Genomic DNA, 21,398 nt, shown 5'->3' with positions numbered 1-21,398 from the left:
GTCGTTACTCTAATTGTAAGAATTAACGCAACGTTGCAGCTGAACGTTAAAATCATCATCACTTTAAAGTTAATTATGGTAAATTGAACGGAATAGGTTGGATATTGTTTTTTATTAGCCTCTATTTCTCACTCACTCTCTCTCTCTCTCTCTCTCTCTCTATCTCTCTCTCTCACTCAATATTGTACCTGCGCAGGTATACGTACATATACACTAATAAGTAAACTAATCTCATCATTCAGCGTGAAGTATGCTTTGTGATTCTCATACTCGTCAAGATTTAAGATAAGAAAAACAGAACTCGTCATAATACATACAATATCGCACAAAGTTAACAAATTTTCTATAAAACTTTCTGAGATTTTTCAATTTCAAATCTCATCATCGATAAAAAACGAAATTCAGTTTAAACCTACTCGGATGTTAAAAAATCGCGTACAAAAAATTTGAACTAAGAGATCATTATTTAAATTTATTTTTTTTTTTTTATTTATTTATTTATTGCTGTATCTGTACAAGTTAAAAATGTGGTGAGAAAATTATACTTTATTGTTGTCTAATTGATTTCCATTGCAATATCTGACGGTGAATGAGTTGAATTTAAATTTTTATAAAAGAAAAAACAAAAAAAATGCTACATGAAAACCCGCAAGCTTTGAATATTCTCAATAATAATCTGTTCTCAAATAATCAGCTGACATTCGGAAGAATCTGAGAGAATACTGCAACGCAGCATTTTTGTTAACAATAATGTATGCCACGTGTAATCAGAGTCTCGTATGATTACATAATTACTTTCTTCAAATTTCTTTCTCAGTCTTTTTTTACTTCGGTTATTACTTTTCTCTTCGCCTTTCTCTTTTAATACCCCTTCCAACGTGATCTTTGATTTACCACAAGACACGTACTGTGTATTTTAACTTATCGTCGCACGAAATTCAACTTAATTAACGAATCTTCTGCGATATGGCGAATTATTTGATTTAATTTTATTGATTTGGTTTTCATTTTTGCTATTTTTTAATTCATTTTTTCTTCTTTCGCTCCTTTGCGATTGAACATTTTACTGCACGTGGAGTCTGGCTTAACGCGAATACAAGCAAGACGAAAAGAGCGAAGGAAAAAAAGAAAGAGAACCTGTAATCGCTTGTTTGAGTTTAATAATAATTTAATATCTGTCAGATATTACATATTAATAATATACCTTCACTTTGGGTAAAAATTGATTAATTAAATCTAAATAATGAATTGCTTTAGCTATGATATCACAAAATGCGAATATTCGGTTTTCGAATTGCTTCAAAATTTGATATAAGATACACGAAAAATTGAGGAAAGAAAGAGATAGGAAAGAAAATTTAAGCTGGCGCACTCGATTTAAACGATGATTCCGAATACTTACATGAATAAAATACACACACACACACACACACAAGCACGAAAGTATATGCATAAAAAATAAAATAGCAAATGAAAAACCGTCAATACTAATTCATCAGTGGTATACGAATTTGTAATATATGGTCTGTAATATTTCGTGCGTTAATTATGAGTCAACGACGAGGTGCTAAAAATTTGATTTTTAATCGGTAAGACTTCTTAACATTTAGATGGTAGTATTATAATAAGTTTGTTCGTTTGGGAAACTCTGAAAAAATCAATTTTTTGTACAGAAGAGAAAAAAAAAAAAAAAATTACAACAACATCTGTTTCGTTATTTTTGATGATACAGGATTTTTTTTTCTACCGAAGACACATTCAGTCATATTTTTTTTTCTAACTACAGAGAGTTTCAAAAATTTGGAGAAAAAGGTTTGGTTTAAAAAAGCTTGAAATCAGTCACCGTTTTTCTGGTGACGACGAAGGTTAGAGGTCTGAACATCGCAGGATTTTTTTTTATTCTAAAATAAAAATTTTTACACTAGATCCTTGACCGCTCATTGGCGGAATGGACCATAAATACATATTGCATGACTAAATTCATTGTGTAGTAGTAAATCGCATACATACAGCTGAAGGATAATAGTGCAGAAAAATACCGCCTGTTAGCTCGAATCGCGAAGTAATACGCAAAGAACGAGAATAAAATAGAACAATCATAAATAAATTGAAACAAAACAAACCGAAGAAAAAAATAAAATAAGAATAAATCAGAGCCAAGATATAGAACAACTTTAAATTCATACCAAGCGGATTACAAATTCGTGTGTTATTGACTAGGTATTTTGATTGATTGTAAGGAGAATATTTCTTTATTTTTTTATAACGATGCCGATGATATTCAGATCGTTTTATCTAACGGGTGGTATGAGACTGAATAATATATGAAATATTAATGTAGAATGGATTTTGATTTTTTTATTGCCCAAAATATGATCTGAAATTTTCAAAAAAACCTTATATCATTTTTTAGGGGTTGCGCGAGGTCGAAAAATTATAAAATTGAGAGAAAACGTGAAGAGCGAAATATCATAAATTTACGATTTTTTGTTTTCAGAGAAATCGGGACAAGAATATCTGGTATTTTTTTTTTTTTTTATTTGCTATGTTATCGGAGAAAAATAATTTTAAAAAAATCCAAAAAATGGGCGAAAAAAAAATTTCCGTCGCAAAGTGTTGAAACAAAAATAAAATTCGGAACTGAGAAGAAATATTTTCGTCATAGTTTTTGACAATGGGATTTTTTTTTCTTTCCTTTCTAAATCAATTTCGAAGGAAAATGGAAAAAATGGATTCAAACTGTGACGAAAATATTTGTTTTGAGCTTTGAGAATAATTCTTGAGAAAAAAAAAAAAATCTCATCTATTCAAAAGATATCGCTTTTCATGTTTTCCCTCAATTTTATGATTTATAAGGTTCGTGGAACCTTTAATAAATGGAATAAAAATTTCAAAAACCTTGAGGTCATACTAAAAACTCAAAGTCCATCGGACATAAAATTCCGACGAGGTTAGGCCGATGACCCGGTGATTTAACTGAGAATCCCCGTTATGCATCTGATCTAACCGAGTGCGTGTGGGAGAACGTGCAAATGATATTAAAATAATTAAATTTCATCTCCAGCATTCGTCTTTTTTTTTGCCTTTTACCTAATTATGAATACTTCAAAGAAATTTAAAATCTCCGAATCAAATACATTGAACGGAAAAATTTCGCATCCAGAAAAAATAAATATTAAAAAATTTTTCAACCCGGTTTAGTGAAAAGTGTAATCAACTCTATAAAAACAACTTCGTATTCTATGATCGAAATGAAAAAGTCAACAAGTTATTTTTCAATAGAATCACTTTACGAGGGTTAGCGCCTTGGTGAAATTATTGCCGGTAATCATATCCTGTATAGATAAAAAAAAAAATTAATCAACAGCACTAACATAAATTATAACATGTTGAATTAAATTAAAAACGCGCACTCCTTGCCCCCTCGCTTTGGCTGAACATACATATATATATATAATATACTATATATGTATGTACATATATATATACTTATTTATACATAGCTGCTGTTACAATGGGGAGAGAATCGCGAGAGACAGAAAAATGTAGATAATAACAACAACAACAACAACAATAATAATAATAATAACAACAATAACATTAATAACGATTGTAATAATGAAATAGAACAATATATAACGCGATATATTATTACTAAAATACGGATAATACATATATATATATATATATATAATAATGTAATAATTACATAGGTACTTATAATAATAAATAGATAATCAGACGCGGGAGAGAGGATATCATTGAAATCTGTATTACGTATCTACATCAATAATATATAGTATTTAGCTACGATAACCATATAAATAAACCTTACATTTTATATATATGTACATTGCATATATACGTATATACATGTACATATAAATACGATGAATGTATGTACAACACGTGTGCATATAGTATTTTTAACATCAGAAATCGAACACGAAGTTTAAAGAAATTTATTGAGCTTTTTTTTTCAATTATTTTTATCATTATCGTTTTCTCTCTCGATTCAAATTACTTTCATTTCTTAAACGATTAACGCGCATGCGCTAAAATTCTAGAGAGCAGATGCAGTTGTTTTGTCAGGTTCGCCAACCGTTACAAGTCCAGACGGCAACTCGCCGCGATTTATGTAACCTCAGAAAAATGTTGGTAATCTTGACAAAACAACTGCAATATACTCGAGAATTTTTTGCGCATGCGCGTTAAACCATTCGACCGTTAGCTATATGTATACTCACTCTGTGGGTATGACATGTGTAATATTATAACATTCGTTCTCGATATATTAGTTTCTGAACAAGACATGGTATACATGAACGCGAGCGTTTCAATTGGTTTACACCGACGTGCCACCTCAAACTCGAATTATTTATATACAGAAGTTTTTAAGCAAGATACACCAAAACGAAAAAAACAAAAACAAAAAAAAAAAAAAAAAAAAAACCCAAATCTTCTCTCCCATCGCAGTCTCGTGTAATATAGCAGCATTAACAATAATGTAATAAATAATATTGAAAACCAACAATACTAACACTGATAATGGTTATTATAACAACAATAACGATAACGAGCATTAATAATAATTACAACAATATCACCATTATAGTTACGCAGTAGGAGGGTACGGAAATAATATCAGTTCACATGAAAGCGAATCTGGTGTTATACTATGTGTGTATATAGGTATACTATATGCAATGAATTCGATAGCAATAATGTACGATAAAAGAAAAAACAAACCAAAAAAAAAAAAGAAGCACGAAAAAAAAAACCAAAAAATAAAAAAATAAAAAAGAAACCGCAACAACAGATATTAACAGAAAAAAAACTATCACTCACAATCAGAGGTAAAAGAAGAGAAATGAGTCTAGCATGCGGGGAGAAATCGGAAGTCGTTATTATTAGTATTTGCGTTGTACAGGTATACAGGTACAGGTGTAACAAAATTGGCAATTGTGGGAAATAATAATGACTTCGTCTCAATAAGCAGAACCGGACTAACGGTAAAAAAACTGAACCCCCGTTTTTTCAAAAATGCATATAAATTAAAAAGTTAACTACCATTTGGCTACCGATTATATGCGTTTTTTTTTTTTTTTTTTTTTGAGAAAACTGGCGTTCCAATAAATTTTTTGCTTTTATGCAATTACTCAGTTCTGCCTATCCAGACGAACTCAATACTGTATCCCATAATTGTCAATTTTGTTACACCCTGTATATGCATTATATATTCATAGCTTTATATAAGCGTAGGTTACATATTGTACGTATAAATAGACAATTGCTGTAATTCAATTTCACGGATCTGTTAATAATAATCCTGTAATTGAGACTACACATAATATAGTTATATATTATACTGAATTGAATATATAATAATGAAATATAGGGTATAATGTGTACAGTGCTCAGATGTCTGATGAATACGTCGCGAGAGATATTTATACTAGTATTTTAATAGTTTATTAGGATAGGGTATATAATGATGCATTATATACATATAAATATATCGCAAATCGCAACACTATAAATTATACAATAATTAAATATATTCATATACATAGTAGAGCTATAAATAAATGAAAAGTGTATTATATACATATATAGGTGAAAAGTGAGAAAAGCAATTATATATAAATATTTAATCACGACGACGTTTTGTAAATAATAATAATAATAGTAATAATGTTAATAGTAATAACAAAAATACGGCAAATACGTATATTTGATATACATATATATATATATACATATATAGGTATATTAACATATTACACCGAAACAAAGAAACACATTATTACGATACAATATGCGAATAGTGATGAATACACATATTATATATTACAATATTATCACACGATGCTGCGTACATATTTAACAAAAAGGTGAATAACAAGGAGATATTGCAATGCAAAATTATCTAGACATACGATGAATAATTTATCTATGATATATACATTATAGAAATATATATTATTTACTGTAAAGCATGATGGACATATAATGACGAAAAAGATGACGAAAAGGCGACAAAAAATGAATTAATCAGGCATCACTGCAACACGGGCATTCGTGGTCAATTATATAACATCGTAAAAATGGTCGTTCCTACGGCAATAATTTTTTTTTAAACAGTTCACTTTCGTTATAACGCTGTTTGCGGGGTGACAGGAAATAGAACTGCGAAAAATCGGGTACCGCAACTGTATCGAGAGTAAAGAGCGAAACGTAGAAGGCTGAGTAACCGACTGCGCGTGCGCGAAAAATAATTGAACTCTATTGGTCGGCGAAGACAAGTGAGCCAACTCACTCGAAACGGGACGTGAAGTGTGAAACTCGCCCGCGTCAAGTGGCGAATTGAAATAATGCGGTCGCGATGTCTCGTGGCTGCCATCGGTCATCGGCCAGTTAATAATCAAAGTATTCCAAGCCTTCCCACATTACTGCATCAACTATTTCAAATCTGCGTGATCGAAATAAAAATTTTCATCACTTAATTAACCTGTATGTAAAGCTTCATTTGAGAGCTGAATCTCAAGGTGGTCAGCCTGCGTAAAAAGAGATGAAAAGGCTTGCACATGCGTAGTCGAACGTTTAATATTCCCTGTCGGTATAGTAGGGCAAGTTTTCGATTGGCTTGGGGATGTAGCGGATTGGACTTGTCACGAGCGGGCTTATCAAACGAGTGACAAACGAAACCAAGTATAATTTTCAAAATTAATTGGAGAGCATGTGGTGACAACTGTTGATAGGAGGAGCATGAATTACGTTCAAAGAATCGTGGATATTATAAGAACAATAACATGTAGATAATCAACCGTCAACCGACTATTCTATAAGATTTTTAGTATCACCACGCGGACACAACAGATTCGTGACATACCTTAACGCAATGCGAAATGTCATCGAGGATCTGGTAATCCTCCAATCAATTTTTCACCCAACGCATTCACAAAACGACGTCCGCGTGTTACATAAGCTCCTCGTAGAGTAATATCGAGGTGAAGGACGAATAGATTCGCACTAAACGAACGAGATTGTTCACACTTGATTTGGTCGTTTTTTGTTTGCCTCATTTTTGGCCCCGTTCGCGTATGCGTTTTTACGAAGACAGTCGCAGTTTCCGACAAGAAATCCCAGCTTGTCAGACTTCTTAGAAAATAAATGTAACCCAACCTAACCTAACCTAACCTAATCTAACCTATAACCTCATTTGGTCACAGTAAATCGAAAGAAACTAATCCTAAGCAACCATCCAGTCAAATTAACCAAAGCTCGGGTGATGATCTAATGAAGCTGTAACAAAATAGTCCCAAGACATGTAATACTTTCCGAAATCGAAAGATAAAACGAAAAATAAAAAAAGACAATAAATCGAACAGACTTGGAATAGCGTGACCAAATCTACTAAAATTCAGATGACATAATCGAACAAAGTTGAACTATAAAATAGTCCTGAAAATTTTTTAGCTTACCAGAGTTCTGAGAAAAAAAAAAAAAATACATATGTGTGAAACTGTTATTTTTACACATCTCTGTAGCGTAAATTCTCTATGTCCATTGGACTCAAATCGTTGCGCACTGTATATACATACATATATACGTATATATACTTATATATATAAGTGCAAATTATATACAAGAGAAAAATTTATTTCTGCTGCAGTAAAGTATGTTGTACGTATGTATACCGGCAATCTGGCATGACTTCACGCATGCCTCTAGATATGTTATACATACTTACGTTGTATAGAAGTGTGTTATGTATAATGTATACATATATATGCATGCTGATACCTACATACGTGCATACCTGTTGTACACGCCTGTGTTGTATCTGCGGATCCGCAACGCCGCCTTGGCCAATTCGCTTCACTTTGCTACACCCAAGGTTAATGGTATAGCGACTGTAGTCACCGACGCCAAAACGTCTCTTACGCGGACGTGCACGTCTTGGTTAAAGTCTTATACAAAATTTAACAATTGAACGGCATGCGATCTGGTTTTTAGACCATTGGAATTTCGCGTCAGAAACTTAAACTTGTGAAAATCACCGCCGAGTTTGTAACAGAGTTGTTCAAATATTGTTTATTGGACAGGGTATGAGAGGTATGCTTTTCGATCCTGATTAACTTCCGAAAATCTATTGATCAAGAATCGTGAATATCAATCTAAAATTAAAGATAATCAAATAATGAAATTATACAAAATTAATATTTATGTAGACTTTTTTTTTCACACATTTCTCAGATAAACGAACATTTACAGAGAAATTTATTTATCGGGAGAATATGGGTGGAGAATTTTCTCATAATCATTATTCACTAATCTCACGACAGAGCTACGATTTTGATATAGATTCTATGAAGTTACAGAAGCTCTTAGACATTTTTCGATCTACTTGCAAAATCAACCCGCGTCGTTAATTGCAAACGCGTCAGGAAATTGGTCCACAGAAATAACGTAATACGTAATACGTAAGGTGCCATTTAACAAATACGTTCGCTTTTTTGGACGATTCTAGACCCCCATTCCCAAAATAATACGTCATAACTCTGGAGCCCCTCCCCTCGCCCCCCACTTGCCCCTTCTTTTTGGTCAATTGATTCATAATTCGCGATCTATGTCCAACACAACTTCATTGATTGAGGTAGAAAAAGCATGAAAGCCTGTTAATCTGTTGTTGACTTTTCGTTAATTGAGTTTGGAAAGTCTATTTTTTCTTGTTATTTGAATAACTCAAAAACCGCTGTACCGATTCGATTCAAAATCTGATGAGCTTGAACGGTAAGAAAAATAACCATTGATCAAGAGCGAAGTGATGAAAATCCGTTTATCCATTCTCGAAATACCGGCGGACATGAAATCGATTACAAGCAAACCTGATGCGTCCACCTGAAAATAGTTGGAAGTGATTCTGTCATCTTCAAATCGTGGTGAACCAATGAAAAGACAAATTTTTACTTCTAGGGTGATAGTAATATCTTTCAAGGTTCTTTTTTTTTCTTCTTTAAAAACCATCGATGAACTTAGGAAGTAAAAAACTTAGACACCCGAAGATTGTCAAAGTTGTTCAGTTTTTGTATAAAGTCGATAAAAGCCTTTCGAGTACCTTATTGATTCTTTGCTGAAACGGTATTTCACGATTTATCAAAAAACATGAGACACGTTTTTTTTTTTTTCTCGTACGGCTCGATAGAACGTTTGAGGGTTGAAAAATCCCCAAAAATTATCACCCCAAAACTGAATTTATTAGAACTTCTTAACTATGCTGTAAAATTTCCGGACAAAATGCACAGTATTTTTACACCAATAAAGGGCTTACATTTCTTGATTGTCTCATTTTCAAGGGGTGAAAGTTAGGAACGGTTTTCACCCCTCAAATGGCCAAATTGGCGGTTAAAAAAAATTACGTTCCCAACGTTTTTTGGAGTACTACACCATATCACAGAATGAAGGACATCCGTGAGGTACATCTCGGGTACTTTCCTTGGAAGTATGTTGTCTTTCACCCGCATAAGGGTCCTCATCTCGCGAGCCGCTGCGGCGGCCAATTGCACATGGCATATCTCACCAGAATCTCTTCGAAGCAAAAACGCCGGTCTCCATCCTCCCTCAGCTAGTCGAAACCCTTGACCTGCGCGCTTAGGGATCAGAGGGTGCGTAACGCCCTGCAGGGTCTCAGGACACGCCTACCTGCGCTGTACGTAGGGAAAAAGAGCCAGCCCTCGGTACTCTGATCCACCCTTAGCGACCCGACCCTCTTCCGGTAACCAGGGCTGCTCAGAGTTACTCTACTACCCCACTTATCGCCCTGGCTTCTGCATCGGGTCACCGGGTGAGGCCGTGCCGCTATTACAAAGCCCAGCTTTCGATCTTGGTCTCAACGTGGCGCACGGCCAATGAGCTTTCGCTTTTTCAAACCCCCTTTGCCAACCAGGGTGCAGTCTTGCTTGCCTTTTTTCACCGAGCGATCACGGCTCAGTCGGTTATTTTGTCCTCCTTACGCTTAGACTTTACACAGAGAAAAAGGCATTCGAGAACTAAGAAAATAGATTTTTTTGGAATCCATTCACTTCGATCTAGAATGATCCCTTCATTTGTTACAAGTGAAATTACTGCAATTCAATAATATCGTTTTAGTTGGTTTGTCGAGATTATTTAGTCAAAGTCTATGCAATTCCTTGATTCAGCGAAAAACCTTTCTTGTCGCGATCGAGTGAAGTATTGATTCGAATGGACCTTTTGATAAGTTACCAAAATTGATTCAACTAAATGTTCATTTCATTTCAACTTTATGTATTATACCTTGAAGTCACATTTTTGTGGATGGAAACAAGTAGATACTTCCAATAAAATAAGTACATGAATCTAGCCAACAAAAACTTCACATCGATTGAACGCCGTACTTTGCTGACTTAACCGGAGCTTGTTTGGCGTCACTGGTTGAATCAGTTGCACTTATTCGTTTACGATGTAATAAGAACACCACGTGCTTTTAAACGAGTAGAGGATATATTCATCGTAAACGTCAGTATAGGTACTAGTACTATAAACGGCCACTAGGTGGCGAACTTTCTCGTTACAGAAGTAGCTCCGGAGATAGTTATAAAACCGGGTAGTCGGAAGCGCATTCGTTAAGATACAGATAACGTGAGACAAACTTGTCTTCAGACATGTAACAAGCAATGAAAGTATCGTGTCAAGTATTGAGTGATCGAAATTAATATTAACCAGAAATAAACAAAAAGTATTGATATATTTGCAAATTACACTTCTACGTAGATATCGGTCGAAAAATCCCGATTTGTGCGCTTGAATGACTCTAATGTTCAGTTAATGCAAAAAAAAAAACTTGTAACGTCAAATTTGATTACCTGATTACCAAGAAATCATAAATTGGGACATGCTCAATTCGTTTTGATATAACAATTTAATATTTTTAAAAGAAAATGATTAAGGTGCGTTCAATCAAATTTTTAGTTATTTCAATCACACATTTTCCTGATACAATATTTACATTATTGCAAGTAACTCCCGTCGTGTTATCTTGAATAAATTGATCCTCAGCATGATCATTCAAAGGTTTGATTCCATTCTATATTAAATTGTCACAAGTATTTTGTCCGATGAAAGTATTTTATTGAATTAAGTAAGTATTGTGCTCACTGCATTTTACTATAGCGGTTAGTTGAATCCAACGAATATCACTTGGTTCAAATAATCCATTTCATCACGATCCGAAATCACTGAATAATGGCGATTAAATTATTGTAAAAATTACTGCAAGTATAACAAGTGTCATGGAGTTACAGCAATAATATGATGATATTTTCAATATATTGCACGATGTATTCTAATTGGTGAAGAGGTTTTGTGACCTGGTGACGAGGAGTTATAAATTGGATTTACTCGCGAATGAACTCTCAGAAGAAGCTCGTTGGGCTTGTAAGCTACTTGGAATTCATAAAACTTCGTCCGTCATCGACTTGTTCTAATCGAAACTAATCAACGAGGATTTTGGAATTATATTAATCAAAAGTGTGGAAATATTTAAATTATAAACGTAAGCTCAGATTCGAATACCTTTTTTCAAATTACTTGAAAATCGTTAAAAATCCAGTGAACTCATTCGATTTCACTCTACGACGGTTCGTTTTACTCAGCAGACTGTCGGCTGCATTTGCACACCAAAGAACCGATCGTCACCTTCAGGCCTGCCCAATTCCTGGATTATTAGGTAATACTTTATACTTTTTTCTCTTATCTTTATACTTTTCTGACACGAAGAAAATTGCAAGTAGCGATTCTCTTCCGGAAATCGTTTGAGAGAATCACTGGCAGTCTACATTTTGGTTTTCGGGATTAGCACCCCATTGCTTCAGCCGCCATCTTGAATTTACTGACCAACTCGTTTATTTTCAATTTCACACGAAAAATAATAATTACCAATCTTGTTTGGAATTAAATTTCTTACAAGTTTGGTCCTTATCAATTTTTCCCTTGGTTCGATATTTTTCGAATGTGGATTATTGCACTATCATACGTTTATTTTTCATTTTACATGAAAAACTGTTATTTTACCGAAGTTGTTTACCGAAAACATGGAAAGATATCGATCCTAGGAAAAAATTTATAAGGATCAAACTTGTAGGAAATATAAGGATTGTCATTTTTTTTTGTGATATTGAGAATAAACTAGTTATTCAGTAAATTCAAGATTGCAATTTTTTCCATGTCAGATCGTAATTGGACTGGGCTATTCGTTTGAAACGTCGTTTAAAACATCTGCAAAGTGAAAAATTGACCGGTTGTAAAATAGATCGGTCGTGTCATCAGAATTCAATATGCACAGACGGGCGTTATACATAGTCGCGCTGCATATTTCATGCACGATGTACGTATAGACGGTGTTCCTGCAAAATAACTGACCGTTCTTTTCCCCTCCCGATCATGATGTACCTGCAGCCGCGATACTCTATATCATTTCGTCCTCAAGGCAAATGATAGTATTATGAAAATTCCATGTACATAAGATTCGACGCTGCTTGCACAGTCATGACAATGCCACTGCACTGTGCATTCGTTGCATCTATACATATACACGGTATTATATATCGGTGATATTTACGCGATTGATTCTAAATTTAGATTTTCTTCAAGTAATATCTGCAGGAATATCGTATCTCTGTACTCGCGATATTCGCATTCCTGTTGAACTGCACCTACGTATAACGCTTCGAGAATTACGATCGAACCGTCGTCTAAAATCCTTTTTATCCTCTAAGGTACACAATTGCAAAAAATCGTTTGAATTTTGACTGAAAATTTATTTTCTTTTTTGTAAATATTTCGTTTTTCTAGCGAGTTGATTTTCATTTCACGATAATATCATAGATTGAAATATATAATTTTAGAGAAGAAAATGTTAAGAAAAAATATGGATTCAAACAAAAATTTTACACAATTGTTTACGTTACATTATATATTATACTATACATACAACAAACATGAAGCAAATATAAACAAACAATTAATTATCTATAATAGCAGTACATGACGTAATCGATATAAAATCCCGTGAGAAATTGCCTGTGAATATACTAACATAATTAATATTATACGCAAACGCATTAATAATAACAAAAACAACATGTTTTGTAATTCTTGGTGACAGATATCAGACCTTATATTATACACGTAACAATACCTTATACAATACATACGTAGCATAATAGTGTAATTTTCATATACAGGTATAATGAGGGATTGATTGATGGTTCGATTACTCTCTGTCCATTCATTTCACGTTCACGCCTCACGTCATCGTCGTATTATAGCCATTATTATAAACCTATATGCAATATATAATACAGCTTGGTTTTAATAGCGAGCTGACATCGACTTGACGGGCATTTTTTTGTACGAGGTATTTAATCACCGCGTTAATCCCTGCACTCCCCCACGTATTACAAACGATGTATTGCCACCGTCGTTTTGTAAAAGAATTAAAAATCCACAAACAATTATAACGCAGTGAAAAAAATTTGAACCATGAAAATGGTGCCACTCTTGATGAAAATTTGACAACTGAAAAATCTGGAAAACCTGGAATTGTCAGGGGATTTTTAATGGTCGTGGAAAAAACTGGAAATGTTACTTTTCTATCATGGGGAATTAGAAGTGATTTTTTTTATGTAATAAGTTTACTTTTTTTTCATCGAGAAAACAAATTGGCACAAAAACGGACTTTTTTATACGTTATATTTTTCCTCAATTCGAATTGAATTTTGAACCGAGGATCTTATAATTGTACACTCTAAATTTAGTGATAAAGAAATTGTACCATTGACTGTAAAACATGTTGCTTTTATCAACTCTATCATTGGAAACCGGCGACTTTGAACCTCTGTTGAGTGATTTTCAGACATAACAATGCAGCGCTGAATTCGAAAAATCCAATACACGGTTGTAAAAATATCTCGATCTTAACAAATGCGACCTGCAATTGTTGTCGAAATTAGCATCCTGTTCGAAAATTGATGAAAACCCATCGCGACAAAGTTTCGCAGGGTAAAAAGTGATAATAAAATAAACGTCGCGTGTGTTATACGTTAAAATTGATATAATGATGCGTGATAACGTTGAGCTTATCGCTTGATAAACGATGAAAGAAATAAAGAAGAGAGAGAGAGAGAGAGAGAGAGAGAAAGATAAAAAAAGAAAAAGAAAAAAGAGTTTCGCCGATAAGGCGGAAAGACCGAAAGTATGCCAGTGCAAATTCACTGTAAATTGTGTGTGTAGATTATATAAAAAAAAACGCGTGCAGTAACAGCTGATGACGTAACCGAAAGAAAGTGCGAGAGAAAGTAAGAAGAAGAGAAGAAGAGAAGAAGAAAAAAAAATAGATGAAAACCACGTGGTTTCCAAGGTCGACGCACCTACGCAACCGGGATTCGCGGTGACATAAGTATTAAATGATCGGAGAGCAGGAGCGACCGCGAATCGCGAAACGCGAAACGCGAAAGGCGAGGCACGAAGCTTTGAATTCTTCTGCAGTTCGAACGCGACCTTGCGGGTCCTAGATATTCCGGATCGCTGGCGGTGTAGAGGAGTGTAGGACATACGCATAAAATCTCGCGTCACGTGACACTTGGTGAACTAAAAATAGCAAAAGCCCGCCGAACGAGATGTGACTATTACGATCGTCGCGTTTGAGCTGTCGCGTCGCCAGAGAGAGAGAGAGAGAGAGAGAGAGAGCGAATAGCCGATTTCGCACACGTATAACGCCGCGTCACCTGACACAAAACGCCTTGTGACGTCACTGAAAATTCGTCGAAGGGGCCGGCCTCAGTTCCATTCGACAAATCGGCCGAATTCCCCACGAATTCCATTCCATTGTTATAGGTGAGAAGTTCAGGTTTATTTATTTAACAATAACTAGCAGCTTGTTGTCGGAGCTCCACCTGCTAATATTCTCAAATGCTTCGTGTGGCAAAACTACTTGCTAGACACGTGCTCTGGCAGGCCTTTTCGTAGAGCTCGTCGAGACCTTGAAAACTTTTGAACATAACTTGCATTCATTTTTAAGTAAGAGTTCGCATAAGCGTCCGATCTTCTTCCGATTTGTCTTATATATATACCGTTATATCTCTGAAACTATTAATCTGGTTGTAACAAAGTACGGCCTAAATTCTCGCCAGACGTTGTAACTATCCACAGAAAAAAGAATCATCAAAATCGGTTCAGCGGTTCTGGAGTTATAGCGAGATAATGAAAGAGAGAGATGTTTAGTCATATACCTAGAGGTTCTCTTGACAGGACTTGCTCCTGGTGCGCGCGATTCAACTTGCTTGATTTTGATTGGCTGACATGTATTCTTTCAACTTGAAGCAAACCTTCTACAACCGGAACAAATTCCCTAGAATCGACCGGATGACAAGTGACAGTCAACCATAACCTCTCACCTATTAAGAATCGCTGGGTAACGACGCCGCTGTGATCTAGTAACGTTTATACGAAGTTGGTTACACTTAAAAAAACTAGACGAGTTGCAATTGTCGAGCAACTCTCGGCGTATTTAGAGGAGATTTCGAATGCGACTCGCAGGCGGAATTGAAGGTTGAAAGAGATGCGGAAAAATTGTGAGAAAAATTATCACCAATGTTATTTGCGTCAATGATGATGAACACTTTTACCACGACATTCCTGCACGTTCGAAATTACTGAACTTTTGGTATTTTTCAAACAGCTTTTTGTAAGCACGGTACAACGGATATTCTTCCATTCACCTTTACTCTGAATGTCACTAATTTACCAATAACTTAAGATTTGTTTAACGCAAGTAAAATAACTCCAAAAACATCAATAATTATAAACTTTTTAATTATAAAATTACTTTTCCTCAAATTATTCATATCTTAGCCTTAGTTTTACTCGAATTTATCCAGATTCTTTTTCTCTACATAGTATAGGGTCGTTGTTTTATTTACGTTTACTATGATTGGCGCAAATGGCATTGCCGTAGATTTTTTCACCGATTTTTCAAATGATTGGACTATGGATGCACTTTGTTCTCAATGATATACTGACTTTCGAGATGTTTTTGTTTTTTTTTCCCTTCTCGAAACTTGAGCCAATTTTTGCAACCTCAAACTTAACGAAATGTGTTATTATTATTATTATTATTATTATTATAAAAAAAACTCGTTCCATCGGCGGCTAATACCGTGAAACGTCTGAGACGGTTTTTTCCTCGCACGTTGTTCAAGAATTTGAATTTCTCCGAACTCAGTTTCGACTTGAAATCCTGATTTTTTTTCCCCTATTTGTCAAGATGCTGCAGGATTCTGTAGAAATCAAACAGTAAGTTTGAAGTCAATTGAAATGGAATTTCTCATTAAGAAAGAAAGAGAGAGAGAGAAATAGAGAGAGACACTCAATCGCTAAACACATGGGTATAGATACACTTACCTATATAATAGTGTAATGTATCGTAGAGACGCACTTGCAGAGAATTTAATCATTGAATTGCGGCCAATATTCGGTAGCCTGTTTAAGCACGTTGGGCGAAAAAGCGATTGTGATGTATCATTGATTTGATACATATAATATTTTGGGGGGAAAAGAAACGGCAGAATAAAATTAACCGGCTACAGACTATAAAGATCATATTCACGCGATTATAAATATTTTCGAAATATGCAAAATGTGCGAAAGTCTTGCCACGTGTGATATGTTATTATACCTATATATGTACACAAACATATACCTACACATGTATCGAGATATGTATGCAAAGAATTATGGAATGACGGAAAAAGTAGATTTTGAAGTTGCGAAAAGTTAAGGGGAAATTTTCCGAAGTTAGCATAAAATTGAGATCGAGATGATACTTTGAATTTATATCATTTCACAATCACTTGTTGGACGATTTTATACGTTAAGATGGAAAATTTTAACTCCCCGAAACTTTGTGACCGATGCTTTGGTTTCATCTACGAGGTTTCAGTTTATTTATCACTATAAATTTAAGTTGTATAATTCATATTGTGTTTCGGTTCTTAGAAGAACGAATGCATATCATAGTTGTAATATAACAATTTGTCGAATAAAAAATGCAAACTGTTTGTGTTAACTCCGTTTGTGTGTCTCTTCGTCAGTCATTCAACCGATCACCCATCTGCATCTAATTATGGTGAGAATGTATCGCCGTTACAATATTTTCATAAAAAAAAAAAAAAAAAAAGTGTTCGAATCGCAAATTTTTAACGATAAAAGCCACTTATTCACATCTTTGAAGTGACAATATTATTGGATGGCTTATTTGAAGTCGAAAGTGGTCAAAAATTGGCCCAACATTTATTATCTTCTTGATAAATGGTCTAAAATGAATTGTTGAGACAAACATCTCTAACCATTTTGAACCCATTAGGTTGATAAAAAAAATCGGTTAAACTTTGCGGGAAAACAAGTGTAAGACGAAATCGATTGGTTTGATACTACCTTGTAAAAACAGCAAGAATAAATTTTGGGCTTTTCTTTACTAGGTAATTAACTCGAAATTAAATAGCAGATCTGAAATTTTTTAACAACTCTCAGTGTAATGTGAGGAATTGATTCATTTAAACTCACGCTAACGACGATAGGAAAAAATGGACACTAGATGAAAATTGAATGAAAATTGTAACAACTCACAGACATCCCCTCAATGACGTTTACAATGTTTCTTTTATCCAAAATAGGTACATATGTATCGACTCTATCCGATGCAGGATCTTATCGCGATCATGACAGATAAGTGCAAAAGTGCTCAAGTCGAGTGTAGCGAGCTGCTCAAAAATTGTAGAGCTACATGTATGCTGGACTACTGTCCCGTCTTTTTTTGGTTTCCAACATAAATTCCATGGGTTTCATATCCATCCCGAATAACGTTCGTTATTAATAATTCAGTTGTAAGTTGTAACAGAGAAAAAAATTTACTCGGTTCAAGGTGCCCGCCATCAAACTTCATTTGTAAGCTCTGCTTGCAGACTTTTTTGACTACCGTATAACAATCACGACGTTATCCGCAGCCCAATTTCTCAATGGCACATTTATCTTTCACATTCCAATCGAGAAAAGTTTTCTGACGAAATTTATTCCCAGCAATCTGCCAGCTGAGCGTAAAGTGAGAGTCCTGAATTATCGGTATAACAATTTTTAAATATTTTAAGACACTGTTTAGATACTGAAATAAAATATTGCTAAATTCTTTCAAGAAAGAATGCAAGAAAATGAAGCTTGGAAACTCGACAGACTATCCAAAGAACGGAAGTTTGGTTTTAGGTCACCAACATATGCTCGCCTACATTCTACAAATCAAAATGGGGCACATTTGTCTCAGGTTCAAAAGTGAACGAGGATTTTTTTTTCTCGACAGCTGCATGGAGAGTGTAATGTTTTCTTTTTTTTTTATTATAATCGATAAATGGGATAGACAAACAGGATTTGAATAAACATATAGTCATGATCTTTTTCTAAATGTTTATATGCACTTTGCTTCTGTTTTGTAATTGATAATAATTAACGATTTAAATGGAAAAGAAGATTAAATAATAGAGGATTGAAAGGAATTAAAATTCTTGAAGATGTCCTACGTCAATCCGAAAAACAAATATGTTTCTTAGCTAAAAAGGTGGAATACTTTCGATAAACACGAGTAGATGAACACGAGTAAAAAAACCACATTCGAACAACCATGTGATCAAATTTTCCTCTTGACTGCCCCATTTTGCACGGGTTTTTCCAAAATTCTTCTGACTGACCATTGATTCCACAGAATTCATTGGCCAAGATAAATTTTTATCATCCGGAATTTCCGGAATAATAACGAAATTCTTCGCGACTGAACATCTCTTGATTCGATCATTGACTCAATTGGGTCAACCGATGTTCAAATTCAGTGAGTAAATTTCTTTATTCCCGACTCAACCATAATGTTCAATTTTTTACGTTTGGAAAGCGGGACGAAAGTGGCATATTCTACCCTATTTTCTTTTTTCCCTAGCCTGTGGGGAAAAGTAGCAGTTTTTTTCTCCCGCATTTACCGAAAATATGACCTTACATTTCCCGTAAATTGATAATTCAGTTCTTCTGGTTTGCAACTCTTTCCCTTCCATTCTGAACTACATCTCTCTGTAATTTTATAAACTTCTCATAATTGCCAAAGTTGAGTTAGGAATAAAGTCCTATATTTAAAACAGGAATAAAATCGATTATTCCCTTGTTTCATAATGTACTACATTTAGCAACCCGTGTGGCAAATCAAGTTGAAACAAAAGATTTTTTCTCCCACCGAAAACCCGAGATCATTGCGAAAATATTTTCGAATTTCTACTTGAAATATTCGCAGTCGTGTTACAGCATCTACCGATTCAATTACGATCCGACGACGAATCATCTTCAAAGATAAAATTTCTAATTCAGCGATCACTGTTGGCAAATTCAGTTGACCCTACAGATTTAAAGATCCAACTTGACCGTTGTTTTTTTCCAACAGGTATCACTGGCTCTGGGCTTGGAGGTCGGAGGATGGGGTGCGCTGATGGAGAGGTCGTCGAGCGCTGCCCACGGCTCGCTCTTTTCGTCGGGTGGGTTGGCAAGCCTGGCGCGTCGATGCGGCGTCTGCCTGGCGGCGTTTCCATCCGCGTGGCTATTGGAGCGTCACGCGTTGCTGCAGCACGCGGGCCACCCTTCCGACGACAAGCCGTTCACCTGCGAGCAGTGCGGCCAACGTTACCGATACCGATCGGCGTACGTCAAGCATCGGGAGCAGAACCACCGCGCACGCCTCCCAGCGGACAAGCTGTTCACCTGCGACGTCTGCGGCATGCAATTCCGGTACCTCAAGTCCTTCAAGAAGCACCGACTGAATCACGCCTTAGAGCGCCTCCACCGGGTTCCCGAGTCCCTGCAGCCGGGGCCCGCGGAGCGTAGTGACCAGGTTTCGAGCACCGGAGAGCCGTCCCAGGTGGAGACGACCAGTGAACCGAGCCTCCCGGACGCTGAAGACCGGGTCCAGGTTGCCTCGCCGGAGGCTCCCAGGGAAGAAACGACCTCCGAGACGACCAGCGTCCAGGAGAGCCTCCAGGAGGCCGGGGCTCCAGTCGACGTCGACGTCGCCGTCGGTCCCAGGGGCGGTGGTGGCAGCGAAGTTGGAGAGGCCGAGGACGCGGGGCTCCAAGACGAAGATCGTGGTGAGCCTGCAGACACGATGCTGGGTCTCCTCAGAGGCCACGACTCCGAGAGACGCGAGCGCCGGTTCGCGTGTCCATTTTGCGGCAAGTGCGTGAGGTCGAAGGAGAATCTTAAGCTCCACGTCCGCAAGCACACGGGCGAAAGGCCCTTCGTGTGTCTGTTTTGCGGACGAGCTTTTGGCGGCAAAAGCGACCTCACAAGACACCTTCGCATCCACACCGGCGAACGACCCTACCACTGTGAAATGTGCGGCAAGTGCTTCGCCAGGGCTGATTACCTATCGAAGCACCTCACCACCCACATCCATCAGCGTTAACCGCTTCGAGGGTGTATTTTCAGCTGCTAATCAGAGGACCCGCTTCTTTTTTCCATCCACACCGCGCGGTTGTTGATCGCTTTTTCGTTTACTATCCTAGGGACGGAAGTTATTTTACTTTTGATAATCAAGTACGGGGATGGTTTGACATCGTCTTCGAGAATTGATGTAAGTACGCGTTGATCGGATTTCGTATTGTGATCATATGTACCGGAAGAACGTAGACGGATGAGTTGACGTTGATGTTCTCTTCTCGAAATATATCAACGGTAACTGATTAGGTACTCTTATATCGGCGAGTGTGTCTCTGGAGGAGGCAAAAAAGCGTACGACGAAAAAGAAAGAGAACTAAGATTTTTACAATATGCTAGTGAAAATAATTTGTGATAAGGATTTACCAAAGAACGTGCAGAGAATGCGTCGAGCGAAACAATGGTCAACATTTGTTTACTGTGTTTTTTTTTTTTTTTCTTTGTCGTTGGTTTTCTAAATTCATTAACGTGAATATTTTTTTCCCTATGAGAAAAAAAAAAGTTGTTACGAATCTCTGTAGTAACCATAACAGCCATTTTGTGTGTGTGACTTATCGTTTCATAAATATTCTTCCAAACCGGACCGAGAGTGTAAAGAGAAAAGATTGAATATATATTAAATTCATCACTTTCGGTATCGTTGTAAATGGAAATATTCATCCACATGCAAATCACCGTACAAATCTTTCATTTCCAGTGTATTTTACAATATCATGTGGTTGATGAATTACCATGAAAATAGAAATGGACTGTGAAACGATTCGAAATTTCTATGGTACTATATAAGAAACTTGAATTTCAGT

The 21,398-nt window shown here is 35.9% G+C and overlaps 1 protein-coding gene across 2 annotated transcripts in view; it reads left to right on the top strand.

Moving 5' to 3' along the window:
* The window catches only part of LOC124408054 (zinc finger and BTB domain-containing protein 7C-like), a 67,136-nt gene extending 46,478 nt beyond the window's left edge, over positions 1-20,658 (top strand). For both annotated transcript variants that reach the window (XM_046884713.1, XM_046884712.1), the window contains exon 4: positions 19,550-20,658. In XM_046884713.1, coding sequence (XP_046740669.1) covers positions 19,550-20,563 — 1,014 coding nt within the window. In that variant the 3' untranslated portion in view covers positions 20,564-20,658. The remainder of the gene's footprint in view (positions 1-19,549) is intronic.
* The last annotated feature ends 740 nt before the right edge of the window (positions 20,659-21,398 follow it).

This window comes from Diprion similis, chromosome 7, assembly GCF_021155765.1.
Source record: "Diprion similis isolate iyDipSimi1 chromosome 7, iyDipSimi1.1, whole genome shotgun sequence".
NCBI classification, from domain to species: Eukaryota; Metazoa; Arthropoda; class Insecta; order Hymenoptera; family Diprionidae; genus Diprion; species Diprion similis.
Note: the sequence above shows the minus strand (reverse complement) of the source record. Positions and strands in the feature narration are given on the sequence as shown.